The sequence below is a fragment of the Saimiri boliviensis genome, chromosome 6, assembly GCF_048565385.1.
Source record: "Saimiri boliviensis isolate mSaiBol1 chromosome 6, mSaiBol1.pri, whole genome shotgun sequence".
Classification (NCBI taxonomy): domain Eukaryota; kingdom Metazoa; phylum Chordata; class Mammalia; order Primates; family Cebidae; genus Saimiri; species Saimiri boliviensis.
In genome coordinates, this window is record NC_133454.1 from 132,917,398 (window position 1) to 132,934,774 (window position 17,377).

At 58.7% G+C, this 17,377-nt stretch overlaps 2 protein-coding genes across 3 annotated transcripts in view; one reads left to right on the forward strand and one right to left on the reverse strand.

The window, feature by feature from the left end:
• MUC6 (mucin 6, oligomeric mucus/gel-forming) overlaps nt 1-6,049 on the forward strand; it is a 31,344-nt gene extending 25,295 nt beyond the window's left edge. The window contains 5 exon segments of the mRNA XM_074401941.1: nt 3,287-3,375; nt 3,578-3,656; nt 5,157-5,195; nt 5,517-5,619; nt 5,872-6,049. Of these exon segments, the coding sequence (XP_074258042.1) occupies nt 3,287-3,375; nt 3,578-3,656; nt 5,157-5,195; nt 5,517-5,619; nt 5,872-6,049 (488 nt within the window).
• A 2,502-nt stretch (nt 6,050-8,551) lies between these two features.
• The window catches only part of AP2A2 (adaptor related protein complex 2 subunit alpha 2), a 78,467-nt gene continuing 69,641 nt past the window's right edge, over nt 8,552-17,377 (reverse strand). For both annotated transcript variants that reach the window (XM_074401886.1, XM_074401885.1), the window contains exons 16-22: nt 15,682-15,764; nt 12,891-12,981; nt 11,378-11,500; nt 9,926-10,042; nt 9,746-9,815; nt 9,526-9,660; nt 8,552-8,931 (exon numbers count right to left, since the gene is read on the reverse strand). In XM_074401886.1, coding sequence (XP_074257987.1) covers nt 8,854-8,931; nt 9,526-9,660; nt 9,746-9,815; nt 9,926-10,042; nt 11,378-11,500; nt 12,891-12,981; nt 15,682-15,764 — 697 coding nt within the window. In that variant the 3' untranslated portion in view covers nt 8,552-8,853. The remainder of the gene's footprint in view (nt 8,932-9,525; nt 9,661-9,745; nt 9,816-9,925; nt 10,043-11,377; nt 11,501-12,890; nt 12,982-15,681; nt 15,765-17,377) is intronic.

Consider the following 17,377-nt stretch of genomic DNA (forward strand, 5'->3'; position numbering starts at 1 on the left):
CCACTCAACCTCCACAGGCACCATACCTGTACCCACAACAGTCAAAGCCACAGTATCCATGCACATATCCCCATCAATGACGGCCACCACCAGTGGGACCAGCCACAATCACAGCTCATTCAGCACAGCCACAATCTCTACATCCCTCCACTCACACGCCACCTCCACACACCATCCTGAAACCACCCCAACTTCTTCCACCACCATTACTCCGAAGACCACCAGCAGAGGAACTGGGACCCCTGTGGCCACCAGCACCTCGGCCACCAGCAGCAGACCACCCACACCCTTCACCACACACTCCCCACCTACAGGTGGCAGTCCCATCTCTTCCACTGGTCCTATGAGTGCAACATCCTTCAAGACCACCACGACTACACATCCAACCCCAGCACACACACAGACCACACTTCCCACTCATGTTCCACCTTTCTCCACCTCCTCAGTGACTCCAAGTACTCACACAGTCATCACCCCTACCCACCCACAGATATCCACTTCCCCCTCCATCCACTCAACCCCCACAGGCACCGTGCCAGTACCCACAACGGTCAAGGTCACAGGGACCACACACACAGCCCCACCAATGACAGCCACCACAAGTGGGACCAGCCAGGCCCACAGCTCATTCAGCACAGCCACAATGTCTACATCCCTCAGCTCACAGGCTTCCTCCACACACTATCCTGAAACCACCCCAACTCCTACAACCACCATTACTCCAAGGCCCACTGGTACAGAAAGCAGCACACCTGTGGCCCAGAGCACCTCGGCCACCAGCCACAGGCCACCCACATACTTCACCACACACTCCCCACCTACGGGGAGCAAGCCCGTCTCTTCCACTGGTCCTATGACTGCAACATCCTTCAAGACCACCACAACCCATCCAATCCCACCACACCTTCACACCACACTTTCCACTCACGTTCCACCTTTCTCCACCTCCTCAGTGACTCTAAGTACTCACACGGTCATCACCACTACACACCCACCAATGTCCACTTCCCCCTCCATTCACTCAACCTCCACAGGCACCATGCCAGTACCAACAACGGTCATGGTCACCGGGACCTCGCACACAGCCCCACCAATAACGGCCACCACCAGTGGGACCAGCCAGGCCCACAGCTCATTCAGCACAGCCACAACCTCTATATCCTTCCACTCACAGGCTTCCTCCACCCACTATCCTGAAACCACCCCAACTTCTTCCACCACCGTTACTCTGAAGACCACTAGTAGAGGAACTGGCACCCCTGTGGCGACCACCACCTTGGCCACCAGCAGCAGACCACCCACACCCTTCACCACACACTCCCCACCTACGGGGAGCAGACCCATCTCTTCCACTCGTCCTATGACTGCAACATCCTTCAAGACCACCACAACCCATCCAACCACACCACACCCTCAGACCACACTTTCCACTCACGTTCCACCTTTCTCCACCTCCTCAGTGACTCCCAGTACTCACATGGTCATCACTCCTACCCACCCACAGATATCCACTTCCCACTCCATTCACTCAACCCTGACAGGCACCATACCAGTACCCACAACAGTCAAAGCCACAGTATCCACGCACACAGCCCCACCAATGACGGCCACCACCCGTGGGACCAGCCAAGCACACAGCTCATTCAGCACAGCCACAACCTCTACATCCTTCCACTCACATGCTTCCTCTACACACCATCCTGAAACTACCCCAACTTCTTCCACCACTGTTACTCCCAAGACCACCAGTAGAGGAACTGGCACCCCTGTGGTGACCACCACCTTGGCCACCAGCAGCCAGCCACCCACACCCTTCACCACACCCACCCCACCTACAGGAAGCAGACCCGTCTCTTCCACTGGTCCTATGACTGCAACATCCTTCAAGACCACAACTACACATCCCACCCCACCACACCCTCAGACCACACGTTCCACTCATGTTCCTCCTTTCTCCACCTCCTCAGTGACTCCCAGTACTCACCCAGTCATCACCCCTACACACTCACCAATGTACACCTCCCCCTCTATCCACTCAACCCCACCAGGCACCATACCTCCACAGACAACCGTCGGAGCCACTGGATCCATGCACACAGCCCCACCGATGACGGCCACCACCAGTGGGACCAGCCAAGCCCACAGCTCATTCAGCACAGCCACAACCTCTACATCCCTCCACTCACACGCTTCCTCCACACACCGTCCTGAAACCACCCCAACTTCTTCCACCACCGTTACTCCCAAAACCACCAGTAGAGGAACTGGCACCCCTGTGGCCACCACCACCTCGGCCACCAGCAGCAGACCACCCACACCCTTCACCACACACTCCCCACCTACGGGGAGCAGACCCATCTCTTCCACTGGTCCTATGACTGCAACATCCTTCAAGACCACCACAACCCATCCAACCACACCACACCCTCAGACCACACTTTCCACTCACGTTCCACCTTTCTCCACCTCCTCAGTGACTCCCAGTACTCACACAGTCATCACTCCTACAAACCCACCAATGTCCACCTCCCCCTCTATCCACTCAACCCCAACAGGCACCATGCCTCCACAGACAACCGTCAGAGCCACTGGATCCATGCACACAGCCCCACCAATGACCGCCATCACCAGTGGGACCAGCCAAGCTCAGAGCTCATTCAGCACAGCCACAACCTCTACATCCCTCCACTCACAGGCTTCCTCCACACACCGTCCTGAAACCACCCCAACTTCTTCCACCACCGTTACTCCCAAAACCACCAGTAGAGGAACTGGCACCCCTGTGGCCACCACCACCTCGGCCACCAGCAGCAGACCACCCACACCCTTCACCACACACTCCCCACCTACTCACGTTCCACCTTTCTCCACCTCCCCAGTGACTCCCAGTACTCACACAGTCATCACCCCTACACACCCACCAACGTCCACTTTCCCCTCCATCCACTCAACCCCCACAGGCACCGTGGTTCCACAGACAACAGTCAGAGCTACAGGATCCACACACACAGCCCCACCAATGACAGCCACCACCAGTGGGACCAGCCACACCCACAGCTCATTCAGCACAACCACAAGCTCTACTTCCTTCATGTCCTCCTCGTCTCCTCAGAACTCTAGCTCAAGGCCACCATCATCTTCTGCCACCACACCACTGCCCCACTCAAGCTCTCCAACCACTCCGGTTTCTGCAACCCATCAGCTGCACTCGTCCGCATCCTCGCCGCCGCCCTCTGCCCCCTCCTCTGTTACGCCTCACGTGTCCTCCGCCCACTCCTCTCCCCAGACTTCATCTTCCTCGGCGGTGTCCGTGCCCGTGCACTCCACAACGCTGAGCTCGGGCTCCCACTCCTTTTTCACTCGTTCCCCAGCTGCGTCAGTGTCTGGGTCTCCTTTTTCTCCTTCTCCAGCTGCCTCTACCACCAGCAGGGCCTCCCTCCCCCACACAACTTCCCCTACTGTCGGCCTCTCCACTCTGCTCCCCATATCCACTCCCACTGCATCCAGCACCACAGCGTTTCTGTCCACGCGCAGGACCACGGCCAGCACCCACCTCGCCTCTGCCATCTCCTCTCAGTCCACCACCTCGCGCTCCACTTCTCTCACCACCCGAGTTCCCACGCCAGGCTTCGTGTCACTCACCTCGGGGGTGACAGGTATCCCAAGCTCTCCCATCACCAACCTCACCACCAGGCACCCCAGTCCCACCTCACTGCGTACCACATGGTTCCCAACCAGCTCCCTCACTGCGCATGGAAGCACCCCTGCTTCTGCCCCAGTATCTCCTCTCGTGACAACTACGCCCAGCTCATCCAGTAAGTGTTATCTCTGTGGCCCTGCCCCTGTCCCTGCCTCTGTGCTGGTGACTCCCAGTTAGCCCCTGCCTCAGCTTACCCCTCACAGTCCTGCGGTCCCAGGTACCCATGGGTGTTCCCCACCTTCCCTACAGGGCTGTGGGTCCTTTCCCATCTCGTCTCCTCTCCCAGGCACCCAGCAAGTGCCTGGCCTCCCCCATTGGGCCTTCCTCCCCCGCTAACCTTTCTTTTCTCGGCGCTGGCTCACTCATTCCCCTGTCCCTGCTGCACTCCTGGCCTCCCTTCAGAGGGACACCCGCCAAAAGCCGTCCACAGCTGCCCCTGTGGGTGCTCAGAAATGTCAGGTCTGGCCGGAGCCTAGGGTTCAAGCCACACAGCCCTCCCTCCAAGCCCAGAGAGAAAGACAAAAGCCCAACACAACCCCTGCCTCACCCCAGGGGAGCTGCTGAAGGTGGAGCTGGCCCTGATGACTGGGCCACCTGCTCCTTGGCGCTTGTGCCAATTCTCGGCCACGGCTGCTCCCGGCCCCCACTTGGCCTCCTGTCTGTGAGCGAGTCCCCTGCTTCCCAGGCCACGGCTCCCCATCCCACCTGGGAACAGAGCACACCTCAGGCCTCGTCCACATCCACCCCAACCCCCGTTCCAGGGACGTCCCTCCCTTTCCTCCTGGGTGTTCCTCTCACAGCAGCCACCCAGGGACTGGGTCCCTGCATGCCTGGACCCCCACTAGGCAGCTGTGTCACAGCTGGCTGCGTGGCCTCTCCTGTGAGGGGCAGCTCCTTGCTGCAGGCTAAGGGAATCTTGGTTTGGGTCCCTCCCTGAGACCAGGAGTTGGGTGGAGGCTGTTACCAGGGAGGTGACCCCAAGAAGCAGAGGTAAGGGAGCAGGAGCCAGCTGGGAGGGGAGGGCAGCTGCAGACGGCAGGGCTCGTGGAGGCGCCCAGAGTCCTGCCCCCTCCCGGAGAAAGCCCTCTGCCGCGGGCAGGCAGGCTCCAGGAAACGAAGCTGGGCACAGCCAGGGGAGGGCACACGGGCAGCAGCTCCCAGCCCTTGCCCAGGAATTCTATTCCACTTTTAATCCCAAGCTCCGCAGTGGCAGATTCTAATGTGGACGCTGCCACTGTCTGCATCAACCTGCCAGCTGCGTGCTGCCGGCCACACACCCAGGCCTCTCAGTGGGGCTGGCTGGGCCTTCCACGGGGGCCTCACCCCACCCCTTCCAGGATCCCAGACTACTGGGCCTGCTCCACTTCCCTCCTCTCCGGCTGGGGCCCGCGGAGCACCCGCAACGCCATCTGTCCCCCTCTGGGGTCACTGACACCGTGTCCTCGGCCCCCTGCAGGTGCTGGGTCCGGCCAACCAGAGATTCCCATGCCCACAGGTCGGTGACCAGGCCTGGGGTTGGGCATCAGGGAAGCTAGGCACCCCCCCCGGGGTGGCTCACACAGGCCAGGGCTCACTACCTGCTGAGTCCTCTGAGAACATTCTCTACCTTGACGAACTCCAGCATAGCGACTTTGAGACTTTGATCTTGCCTCTGTGCATGGCTGAGATCTAAGCTCTCCGGGGCTCCACCAGGGGAGGCCACGCCTTGGGCAGGAGGGTCTAGAGGCAGGTGGGGACGTGGTCCCCAGCCAGGGACCCCCTCCCTCCTCACTCCATGCCACCCTGGGCGCTGCTGACTGTCCAACTCTGCTCCCAGGGGTCTGCAGCGTGCAGAAGCAGCAGGAGGAGATCACGTTCAAGGGCTGTGTGGCCAACGTGACGGTGACCCGCTGTGAGGGCGTCTGCACTTCCTCTGCCAGGTGAGTCCACAAGGCAAGGCCGTCCCACGGCCAGCAAGGTTGACAACTCCGCCCAGAGAGGGGCCAGGGCAGGGCAGGGGCTCCCACACAGGCACCTGCTGCCCACTGCCTGCCCTGGCCCTTGGGACCAGGAGGTCAGCAGGGAGGTCCAGGCCTCTCTGGACCAGCTGGCCTGGGGAGGGAGGGGCCTTCTGGGCGCAGGCAGGCCCCTGCAGTAGCCACAACCCCTGCTCTGTCTTGGCTTTTCGGCAGTTTCAACATCGACACCCAGCAGCTGGATGCCCGCTGCAGCTGCTGCCGCCCGCTCCGTTCCCACGAGCAGCAGCTCGAGCTGCCCTGCCCCGACCCCAGCGCGCCTGGCCAGCAGCTCGTGCTCACCCTGCAGGTGTTCAGCCGCTGCGTGTGCAGCTCTGTGAGCTGTGGACACTAGTGGGGTCGCTGCCTGGTCTCCTGGGAGTGAAGGGCTGCAGATGACAGAAGGACAACCCCTCCTACCGGCCCCTTCCTGCTGCCGCCGGCCGCTGCGTCCCTGGTCACCAGCCCTGGCCCCCAAGAGCCCTCAGCCGTGGCTCACCTGAGGCACTGGTGGGAGAGAGGTTGCCAAGCGGAGGCTCAGACCACCACACTCCTGCAGACCCTGACCCAGTTGAGCGGGACTGAGGCGGGCAGTGGCCACGGACCCTCCCAGGCACACAGGGCACTCCCAACCACCCCTGTCCACTGTCCAACACCTCCCAGCCTCTGAGCTGGACCCCAGCCCTGCTGGGCCTAGAACGCTGCAGATGAGGCTGGGAGCAGATGCTAGGCCAGACCCATCAGGGGCGAGGACGACATGGAAACCTGCGAAGAGCTGGGGGCAAGAGGCCCAGGCAGGCACCGGCCCAGAGAAGGGGCCTCCCAGGGTCAGGGAGGGCAGAGAGTGGCAGGGAAGGTAGGGCAGCCACCCCCGCTCCCAGCCAGCCAGGAGCCCCCTCCCCACCAGCACCGTGCCGTCCCCAACAGCTTGTGCTGGGAAGACGGCATCACCTGGCCAGAGACTCCAAATAAACTGGTTCTTTTCAAGGCACAGAGGCTGGTCCCTGAGCACTGCTTTTGCCTCTCCCCAGCCCCTTCGACCTGAGGCACCCACTGCACACCTGCACCCTGCGGGCCCTGCGCTCTGGGGCTGGGCTGAGAAGAGAAGCTGGCTCTGGCCCCGGGCCCTCCCCTCCCTGCACCAGGACTGTCCCATCTCCAGCAAAGCCACCATCCCCCAGGGGCCACCCCCATGTGCCCGAGGGCCCCTCTGCCCCATCTGTGGTGGGACTGACCAAGGATCCCAAGTGGGGCCCCCTCACACCCACACGTAGCTTGGCAGGCCCGTTCTGCCAAGAACGGGAGGGAGCCCTGGCGGCACCCCAACACACTGTACAGCGGGAGCCCTGAGGCCAGGCTGGAGGGGTTGCCACAGGACCCAAGTCCCCAAAGGCTCCACCACACACCCAAAATCAAATGGGTAAAGCCAAGGACAGGCCACACGCTGAAGGACAGGCTCACCTCCGACAGGGCGGGGACCTTGCGGCCCGCGCCTCACACGGCCCCAGGAAGCCACAGGGTTACGTGGCTGCTTCCCCAAAGACCACGCACGATCCGGGCGCTGTTCTGGCCTTTTTCTTTGATGAGGCGCGCCACACCGAGGGGCCCCCTGCAGCGCCCCTCGCGGAAGCGATGCCTTGGGGAGCAGCCTTTCCTCCGATCATGGGAGAGGTTGAGGGACACGGAAGACGGATGGCAGCACACGTGGCCTGCAGGTGCCACCCACGGCAGAGCAGCCGGGACACCAGAAAAGAGGCCCACGCCGCCAGCTGCACAAACCCAGCACTGCGAGTCACACCTGGCACTGCAGGACCCAGAATGGCCAGTGTGAGGGGTGCACATCACTGACATGGCTACCCTGTGATCGAAGTCCAACACACCAGGAGAGCAGAGACACCACGGGCCGCACCACTGCATGAAGCTGTGGGACTGAGGCGTCCGTGAGCCCCTGCAGCCGCCCCAGGACCCGCACAGCACGAGGCTGACGGCCAGGGTGAAAAGCCTCACACAGGTGTGGCCGCCCACCCTCCAGCCTCCGCAGCATGTCAGGAAACAGGAACCAGTGCTGGGCATGTTTGGGACAGACAAGGCCCCCGTCCTGGGGACAGAGCGCAGGGCCCCAGCCGTGGCTCCACAGCCAGTCCCACTCTCTCGCCTCTCAGGGTCAGATGTGCAGCCTGGGTGCTGAGTCCACACGACGGGTGAGAGCCAAGCCGTGGGTGGCACACAGGCACGTGGCCAGTGGCCCCTTCACTTCCTGACCACGCAGAGGCTTCCCACCAGGACCACTGGACAGACCACTCAAAGCACTCAGGCCTGCACCGTGGCCTGGGGACGTCCACTCCCGACAGGAGAGACAGTCTTGCACCACAGCCCACGCTTTACCCTGGAGTCATGGGGGCCCCGCGGGGCCAGGGCACTCATGGGAGCCCGAAGGCAGGCGGTGAGCACACCTCGTGGGGCCAGCAGGATGCTCCTCCCGCCGCTGCACGTCTGAGGCCCCGGCAACTACAGGAGCGTGACGGATGCCCTTCCCGACCAGAAGCTGGGACAGGAAAACCACGACATTCCACCAGGACATGTGGTTTTGTCAGAAGTCATTACAAATACAAATGTTTCTAAATTCTAGATTAAAATCCCGACCAGGAAGACTGTCCAGCTAAGGCTGCGGCAAACCCGGGGCGGCCGTGCTCCTCCGGAGGGCCCAGGACGGTGCCAGGCGCACAGCCACCAGGACGGCCACACTGAGGTGCAGCCCCCGCCACGTGCAGCCGCACTGCTGCTTCCAAAGGCTCCGAGGCAGGTGAATGGCAGCATGGGGCAGCTCAGCAACACTCCCACAAATGCCACGTTCACACCAGCTTCTAATTTCCCTTTAATTTGTAGATTTAACCACAGAACTGTCTTGATTTTTATAAAAACTGATCCCAAAATCCACCTTCTGCCGCGGCTGCCGCAGTCCAGGCTGAGCTTTTCTCCTGAGCCACACACGCGTGTTCCTGTCCAGCCCAGAGGGGAGGGTTCCGGAGCAGTGGGGCGGGGAGGTGCCATGCGCTATGACGCTGGACACGGGGCGCCCATCTGCAGGATGGCCAGGCAGACAGACAGCACAGACGAAGGAGACGCAAGACACACGAGCCCGGCCTTCCCTCCTCGCCACTAGAACTGCGCCGACAGCAGTTCACATAATCTCTGGGAAACGGCTTCCTTACTCGTCCGCAGCGTGAGCCGGTACATCTGAAACAGAGCACAGCAGGACAGCGGGTCAACGGGCACGCCGGGGCTCACAGGCCCGCAGGTCCAGCCCCGCCACGCGGGAACCCTGTGGGCCACACCCAGGGAACGTGCGCTGGAGGCACCCGCAGCTCAGCAGAGGCCCGAGCACCACATGACGGTCGGCACGGAAACCGCGGGCCGGCTTGGGAGCACCTGGCGCCTCACACGCAGCTGGCGGAGTGTGCAGTGTGCGGCCACCTGGGGAAGCTGGGGGCAGCTTTGGCAGCGCTAAGCACAAACATTCCTGGGTGCTGCCCGAGTGAAACGCAGACAGGCTGTGGCGAGGAGGAAGGAGGCAGCCGCCCAGAGGAAGAGCTTCCGACGCACGTGGCAGCTGGGAGAGCCACAGCCCAGGCCCAGGCTGCTCCGTGGTGGGACGAGGCTTCCCGTGGCCTGCTGTGGCAAGGCTGGGACCTGACCACATACTGACAGGGTGGGGCTAGACGGGCACACATCTGTCGCAGCTGCCGGAACCGCACTGGAGAGCTCCGTGCGTCACCACGAGAACCGCCAGAATCCACCCGAGCGTGCTCAGCCGTTTCCCCAGGGCCTGACCTGGGCTTGCAGATTCGGCTCCAGGCGCAGCAGGCATCCAATCTGGGTGGTTTTCGTGTGTATGATTCCAGCTCCCACGAAATTCGCAGGATTGGGATCAACTTCTTCTAGAAGCGCAGAACCAAATCCAATGATCTGTCCAAACAAACAGGAGAATGAGGGCCTGTGCCCGTCGCAGGTGCGTGTCCCACGTCCCCCAAGGCCCCTCAAGACGCGCTACCTTGGCTTTGGTGACCTCTGTGTCCATGGGGTGCTTCGCCTTGAAGATGTTCTGGACTTCCTGTTGTGGGCTGAGAAACAGCAACAAAGGCCAGTGTTCTCAGCCAGGCCCGAGACCAAAGCCCACCTGTCCAGATAACCCCTGCCCCCACCCTGACCCTATAGGAAAACAAGTTCTCACTTGCTCAACTGCTTCCAACGTTGAAAGAAATCCTGAGAAGCCATTTCTGTGGGCTGGAAGAACTTGTTGAGCGTGATGGGCAGCTGCACGGAAACATTCTGGAAGGTGCCCCCATACCTGCAGCAGCAGCAGCAGCAGCAGCAGAAAGAGACAGTCAGCTCCCCTCCAGAGCCCCAGGGGCCAGGAAAGAGCCCACAGTCGGCTCCTCCTCCAGAGCCCCAGAGGCCAGGGAAGGGCCCACCAGACAGTCAGCTCCGCCTCCGAGAGCCTCAGGGGCCGGAAACGGCCTGAGTGAGGTGTGCCCACCCATCGCCACCCACCAGAGGGGGGGTCGAGGTAGCTCGGTGTCCAGTGTCGCCCACAGGCAGTAGGGCAGGCCAGGGCCGTGCACAAAGGCAGGACGCCCCAGTGCCTCACTTCTCCCCATTAATCTGTTTCCCAAAATTCCAAGTCTGTGTAAATAGTGTGATTTTTTTTTCCTTTGAAAACACAAAGGCACTGGCACGAATAAAACAAAACTTTGCATGTCTATGCCTCCAAATTTTACAGTAAACAATCTTAAGTTTTCTGTATTTTTAATGTTAGAAAGTGTGCTTTTCTAAGCCAGGCATGGTGGTTCACACCTGTAATCCCAGCACTCCGGGAGACGGAGGCAGGCGGATCACCTGAGATCAGGAGTTCGAGACCAGCCTGACCAACATGGAGAAACCCTGTCTCTACTAAAAATACAAAAAAAAATAATTAGCCAGGCATGGTGGCTCATGCCTGTAATCCCAGCTCCTCCGGGGAGGGCTGAGGCAGGAGAATTGCTTGAACCAGGAAGCAGAGGTTGTGGTGAGCTGAGATCACACTACTGCACTCCAGTCTGGTGACAGAGCAAGACCCTGTCTCCAAAAAAAAAAAAAACTGAAGTATGCTTTTCTAAACATTCCTAACTTTAAAGACACCCAGCAGGGGACAGGCTGCCCGTATACGCTCTATTGTAGTCACTGAAAAGGGGAAGCAGCAAACAGTCGAAACAGGAAAATCCTACGTTTTAAAAAATAGCGGAGTGGTATGATCTGAGCTCTACTGCACAAAAACGCACCCCCAGGCCAGTGTCCGAAGGAAACCAGCTGCTCTCGCCCTGCGGCTGTCATCTGACACCAAGCCAGGGAGGTGGCTCGAGGGCCCTTGCTGTCTGCCACCCCATGAGGTGGGCCCCGCAGTGCCCGTAAAGATCCTAGCAGGCCCTGTTTGGGTGCCGCCTGCCGTCCTGGAGCCTGAGGCTTTGCCTCCCCTGGTTTCCTGCACTCTGCAGAGCTGGGGGCAGCAGCAGCTCAGGCCACACCCGTGCACCACGCACACCTGCAGGCCCTGGGTCCCCTCAGGAAGGACGCGGTGGGGGCACAGTGGGGCTGCTGGAGTCCAAGCGCCCACACATATTCCTTGGCCCAGAGCACACACTCTGACCTGAACTGAATGCTGAGGACCGGCGCCTCCGTGAAGTCAGACACGCACTCTATGTTGACCACCTGCTGCACCTGGGCACCCCCCTCCACGGTCGGGTCCACGGGCTTGGTCTGCAGGTTCAGGTGTGTGCGCATTAAGGAAACCAGCCAAGCAACCCCAGTGGCAGTGGCAGAAACGTGCCGGACTAGATCCCAGCGTGACCCGCGGAGGCAGCACACGCACCACACTCCGGGACCACCAGCTACAGTCGAGGGGCAGCCACTCCACCCGGCCCTGCCCTTCCACCCAGGCTGGGTCTCACCCACCAGACAACCCTCAAAACACTGCTGCATCTCACGCTCCCAAAATGATGCCTCCATTTCACAAAGTCGCTTAGACTATACATGGGCTATTTTACTTATCTGTTCCATTCTGTGAGCCTCAGCTCTGGTTCCCACATACACAATTTTTGTCACTGTTTGCAGAAACTGGTGCTTAGTATGAGAGGAAAGGAATCCTGGGAACAGCAGGCTCCTAAGACAGCGAGACTCAGAAAAGGGCCCGCCATGCTGCGACCGGCGTTGTTTTCATGCTGGAAAACAAGGGTTTGCCTACAGCCTCTCCTGAAGAAACGCGTGACACCAGCGAGACTGGGTCCGGAGGCAGTGGGTGCGGCCTCTCCTTCCCTCTGGGTCGTGTGCCACTGGCCACTTGGCCGCTGGGCCTGTGCCGCCTGGAGCCAAGTGTACCCCAAGGGACAGACCCCTACAGATGGCACAGCAGGAGTCAGAGCTTCCACTCCTGGTCCTCAACAGTCTTCACTACGCGTGATCCCACACGTGTGTATTTTTAATGACTGTTTTGAACAGTTAGCTTGGACAGTCTGCATTAAAACGTGTTAACACGAACACAGACCAGCCAGTGCCAAGGAGGACGTTGCTTCGCTCAGACCTCTGACCATAAATCCCCAGACACCACTGTCTCTGGTCAAGCTGGGGTCTTCACACTGACTGTATCTGGTGGGACTATCCTTAGAGGAAGACACGTTAGTGTGTCCCTCTTTTAGCTGGGGAACTTCTGGTGTCACTTCTTTCCAGTCTAAAAGCTCTACCAGAAGCACACGGGCTCGGCCGGGGTGCGAGCCTCGCCCCGGTCCCCACTAGCGCCTCCCACGCTCTGCAAGCAGCAGCTCCGTCTGTGAGACTTCAGGGAGGAGGGTTTAAAGATAAAGTCACAGGAGAATAAAGCCAGCTGAAAAAGAAAGGAACTCCAGCTAGCCAGATGCAGGGCAAGAGGCATGCACACATCACTTCTAAATGTATTATCAAAACCTCTCATACGAATACGGAAGACTGCCTGATTTCTGTCTTCTGCTCAATACCATCGGCAGATTATGATCGCCTGATTTTCAAATAGCATCTGGAACTATCTTGCTATTCTAACAAAACAAGAAAACCAAAAAACTTCCTCAGAAGTCTCCTCTAAGCCCCAAGTTACTGCGTGTCTGTGCTCGGGGGCAATGCACCCAAGGATATGAGGCTGAAGGTCGTCTGAGCAGATGAGTGTTGGGGTAAAATTCAGGAACTGTGTGGAGGTCTTATTCCCATAAAAGATAAACATCCGACCTAGAAGGAAACAAAAACAACTTTTCACACACATCATCCCACACCAATGCGGAACATTCACACTGAAAAACGACCCCGCAATCTGCAGCTGAACTGAACTTCCCTGCTGGGACATTTGCCTGTTGTTAAAATTAAGAACAATTGTTCTCTAGTTTTAGAATGAGCACGCCACTGCTGGAAACAGGGGCCAGGTACTGTCTCCACTCAGAGGTAACAACTGCCCTCCAGTGCCCTCCTCCCTTGGCCCCTCCTGCGCCCCCACACAGGGTGGATGCCATCACATGCATGAGCACAAGGAGGAACCCACAAGCGCCCGCCCATGGGCCTGGCCACAGTCGGAGGGGCCTGCCAAGCATCTTCTCCAGGGACGCCACAATCACTCAGGCCTCTGCTGGCCCTGCCGTACAACTGCAGCACGCAAACACATGCGCCGGCTCCCCGGCTGGGCCCGTGTCCGCCGCAGCACAGCACTGGTGGGGCACGCTGATCCTCAGCGCACCATCCACAGGACAAGCGTGCACGGAGGACGGGTCGCTGTTTCTATTTACATTGCGGTAAAAATCCAGGTGAACATTTGTATACTCTTTTGATTCAGAAAGGAAATCTCAAATATTCTGAAAAGCGTACACAGTTTGGCATCACACCTCCCACAATTTAAAAAATCAAAACCAAAACTGAGGTGAAGTGGTCATGGCCGAGTTTAAAAACGTGAACAGGGAATAAAGCGGCATCTGTTTTCAACACAGCACTGCCCGCATGAATCCCTCTCACGACCCTCACCCTCTGGCAGATCCCTGGTGGGCAGGCGGCTCCTGCTCTTTTCTCACGCCCTCCTCATTTGTCACAGACAAGAGACGGAGGAGTCCTCAGCAGGCTCCAGGCAGGCGCCGACGGGAGGGCCCGGCAGAAGCCGTGCAGCCACAGGGCTGTGCACAGCACTGTTTTGGACTCGAAGGCTGTTTCTTTCTTTTAAACTGTGGTAAAATGCACCTAACAGCCACCTTTCTACCATAGTTAGGGCAACAAATACAAAGGCACAGAAAATGCGTCCACGCTGCTGTGCAGCCCCCACTACCACCCTCTCCAGCACTTCCTCATCTTCCCAGACTGAACTCCGTGCCCACTAAACACCGACTCTCCGCCCCCCATCCAGGCCTGGCACCCCCAGATGCCCTGTCTCTGCAGATTCACTGTGAATTCCATGCCCACTAAACACCGACTCCCTGCCCCCCGCCCAGGCCTGGCATCCCCAGATGCCCTGTCTCTGCAGATTCACTGTGAACTCCGTGCCCACTAAACACCAACTCCCCGCCCCGCACCCAGGCCTGGCACCCCCAGCTAGTGTCTCTGCAGAATCGCTGCTCTCGGGGCCACATGAGCAGAGCCACACAGCACCTGTCCTGTGTTCAGCCTGCACCCCCATGCATGATGTCCTGTTGTTCTGGTGTCAGAACTTCACTCCTTGCCACTGTGTGATGGCTGAATACTACTCCACTGTGTAGATGGCCATGTTCCTAGTCATCCAGCCAGGAACATCTGGGCTGCTTCTAACTTCTGACTGAAAAATGCTGCTCTGGACATGCGTATACAGATACCTCTTTAAGACCCAGCTTTCAATTCTCTGGGGTCTGTACCCAGGTGTAGAATTGCCATGTGAGACACTAACTCCATCTTGTTTTGAGGATCTTTCCACAGTAACCACACTACTGTACCTTCCCACCAATGGAGCACAAGGCTTCCAACATCACCACACCTGCAAACACTCCTGTTCCTTTTTGGTTTGACTGTATGTGTCATGAATGAATGAATGAATGAATGACAGGGTCTCACTCTGTTGTCCAGGCCACAGTGCGGTGGCGTGATCACGGCTCACTGCAGCCTCAAACACCTAGGCTCAAGCAATCCTCCCACCACTGCCTCCCAAATAGCTGGGACCACAGGCGTGCACCACGCCTGACTAATTTTTGTATCTTTTGTAGAGATGGGGGTCTCACAATGTTGTGCAGGCTGGTCTCAAACACCTGGGCTCAAGCACTCCTTCTACCACAGCAGTCTCCCAAAGTGCGGGAATTACAGGCTGAAGTTACCAGGCCACAGTCTGTTTTGTCTGCTTTGTTTCTCAAAATCCCGGCCTCAAGTCATAGGCCTGCCTCCGCCTCCCAACATGCTGGGGTTACAAGCGTGGGCCACCACGCCAGCTACCTGCTCGTTTTATAATGGTCATCCTGGTAGGTGGGGTGGCATCTCACTGTGGGACCACAGGCAGGTGGGGTGGCGTCTCACTGTGGGACCACAGGCTTGGGCCATCCCCGTGGGTGGGGTGGTGTCTCACTGTGGGACCACAGGCGTGGGCCCTCTTGGTGGGTGGGGTGGCATCTCACTGTGGCTTTATTTGCATTTGCCTAATGACTTTGTCTACCTTTTCAGGTGCTTACTAAGCATTTCTGTATCTTCTGTGGAGAATATCTTCTCAATAACCTTGCACCCACACCACCTGCTTTGTTGTGGAGATGGCTCCTGATTTGTTGCCCAGGCTGTTCTTTTTCCCATTTTTCAACTGGGCTGCTTTTTTACTGAGTCATAGGAGTTATTTTCACATTCTGGATATCAATCCCTTGTAAGTATGTAATGTACAAATATTTTCTCTTAATTTCCCATCATTTCTAAGAGAGATTTTCATTAAGTAATTAAAACACGTACCTAAATTCTGCCGAAATTCAGACTTAAGTCCAATTTGAAGCAGCTGGTTTTCAAACAACACACCATTGTTTTTACAAACAAACCTGGGGAAAAAAGACAGTATATGTCACTCAAAACCACCTACAAACACAAGGGTTTTTCTGGAAAAAAAAAATGTGGAGCACGAGGAGGCCAGAAAAACCTCTATGGGACACAGGGGAAGAAAAAGGTGGAAAACTAGGGCCGGGCCCGGCGGCTCACGCCTGTCATCCCAGCACTTTGGGAGGCAGAGGTGGGTGGATCACGAGGTCAGGAGTTCCAGACCCGCCTGGCCAACATGGCGAGACCCCGTCTCTACTAAAAATACAAAAATTAGCCTGGCGTGGTGGCAGACACCTGTAAACCCAGCTACTGGGGAGGCTGAGGCAGGAGAATCTCTTGAACCTGGGAGGCGGAGGTTGCTGTGAGATGAGATCACACCACTGCACTCCAGCCCGAGCAACAGAGCCAGACTCCATCTCAAAAAAAAAAAAAAAAAAAAGTGGAAAACTATTCCCAGGACATCCTGACAAATGGCCACCAGAGAGGATGGCGAGTGGGGCACAGGGAGGCAGGCACAGCCCCGGTGAGACCTGTGCGGTCGGTGGGTGCAGCTGCTTTTCATGAACATGCTGCTCCACATGTAACAGCCTCTCACAGCCCCAGACAGGATGGGGCGTGACGGCATGCACACAGCCTCTGGCCACGCCGCAGACTCCATCCAAAACGGTGCCGGACACTCACCCAGGTGAGGGCCTCGCCATCAGAGCCTGGCTGCCTCACCCCCCACTGATACACGGGCATGTCCGGGCACCCAGCCATCTCCCCGCCAGCAGGGCTCCCCTGCAGGGCCCTGGGTACCCCCATCTCCTCTCTGGCCTCCCCTCCCCTCCCTCCAGGCATGGCTGTGTCTATACTGCACGGGGAGCCCAGGGCTTGGCTCACCACTGGGCACTTATCTACACTACACAGAACGAGGGGAAGTGAAACAGCATTGGTTAGCTTTCATTTGCGTTTGTCGCAGAAGAACTTCGAGTTTTCTGACCTCCTCTAGGAAACCACAACTCCACAGGGACCTGGGTCCAGTGGAAGGAGAGGGAGGCAGGCAGCAGCACAAGGCTCCTGAGTGGGCCCAGCAGAGGGACGCGGCACTGGTTCACACCACAGGGTGGGGAGGCGGGAGGTCCCGGTGCCGCCCCTCCGCAGCCCCGGTGCCTGAGAAGCAGACGCTGCGTGGCAGCGGCCTAACTCTGCAGTCTCCAGCTCCACCTGCGCTGACTCGGAGAAGACCCAGGCCAGCCATTCCCACGCTCACCCAGTCTCCACTCCGTGCACCCCAGCTGCCACCCTGGAAGGTCTGAGTGCTGCTGACGCGCAGATCGGCTCGTTGGCAGCCTGCCATACGGAGGCCAGGCCAGGAAGAAGACAGAGGAAGCAGGGACAGACGGCAAGGGCCCCAGTTGGGACAGTGGTGGAGGTCCCTGGGGGGAGGGCGCTGCTTGCCACACACTGCCCCGCTCGGACCTGCTGTGGCCACGGAGCCGTAAGGCAGCAGTCCTCGCACGCACACACCTCTGGAGGCCACAGACACCCCGACAGGCCACTGGTCCAGCTCCAGCCACATGCGAAGCCTCCAAAAGCCCAATGTGGTCCACCCAACACACAGGTCAGGTCAGTC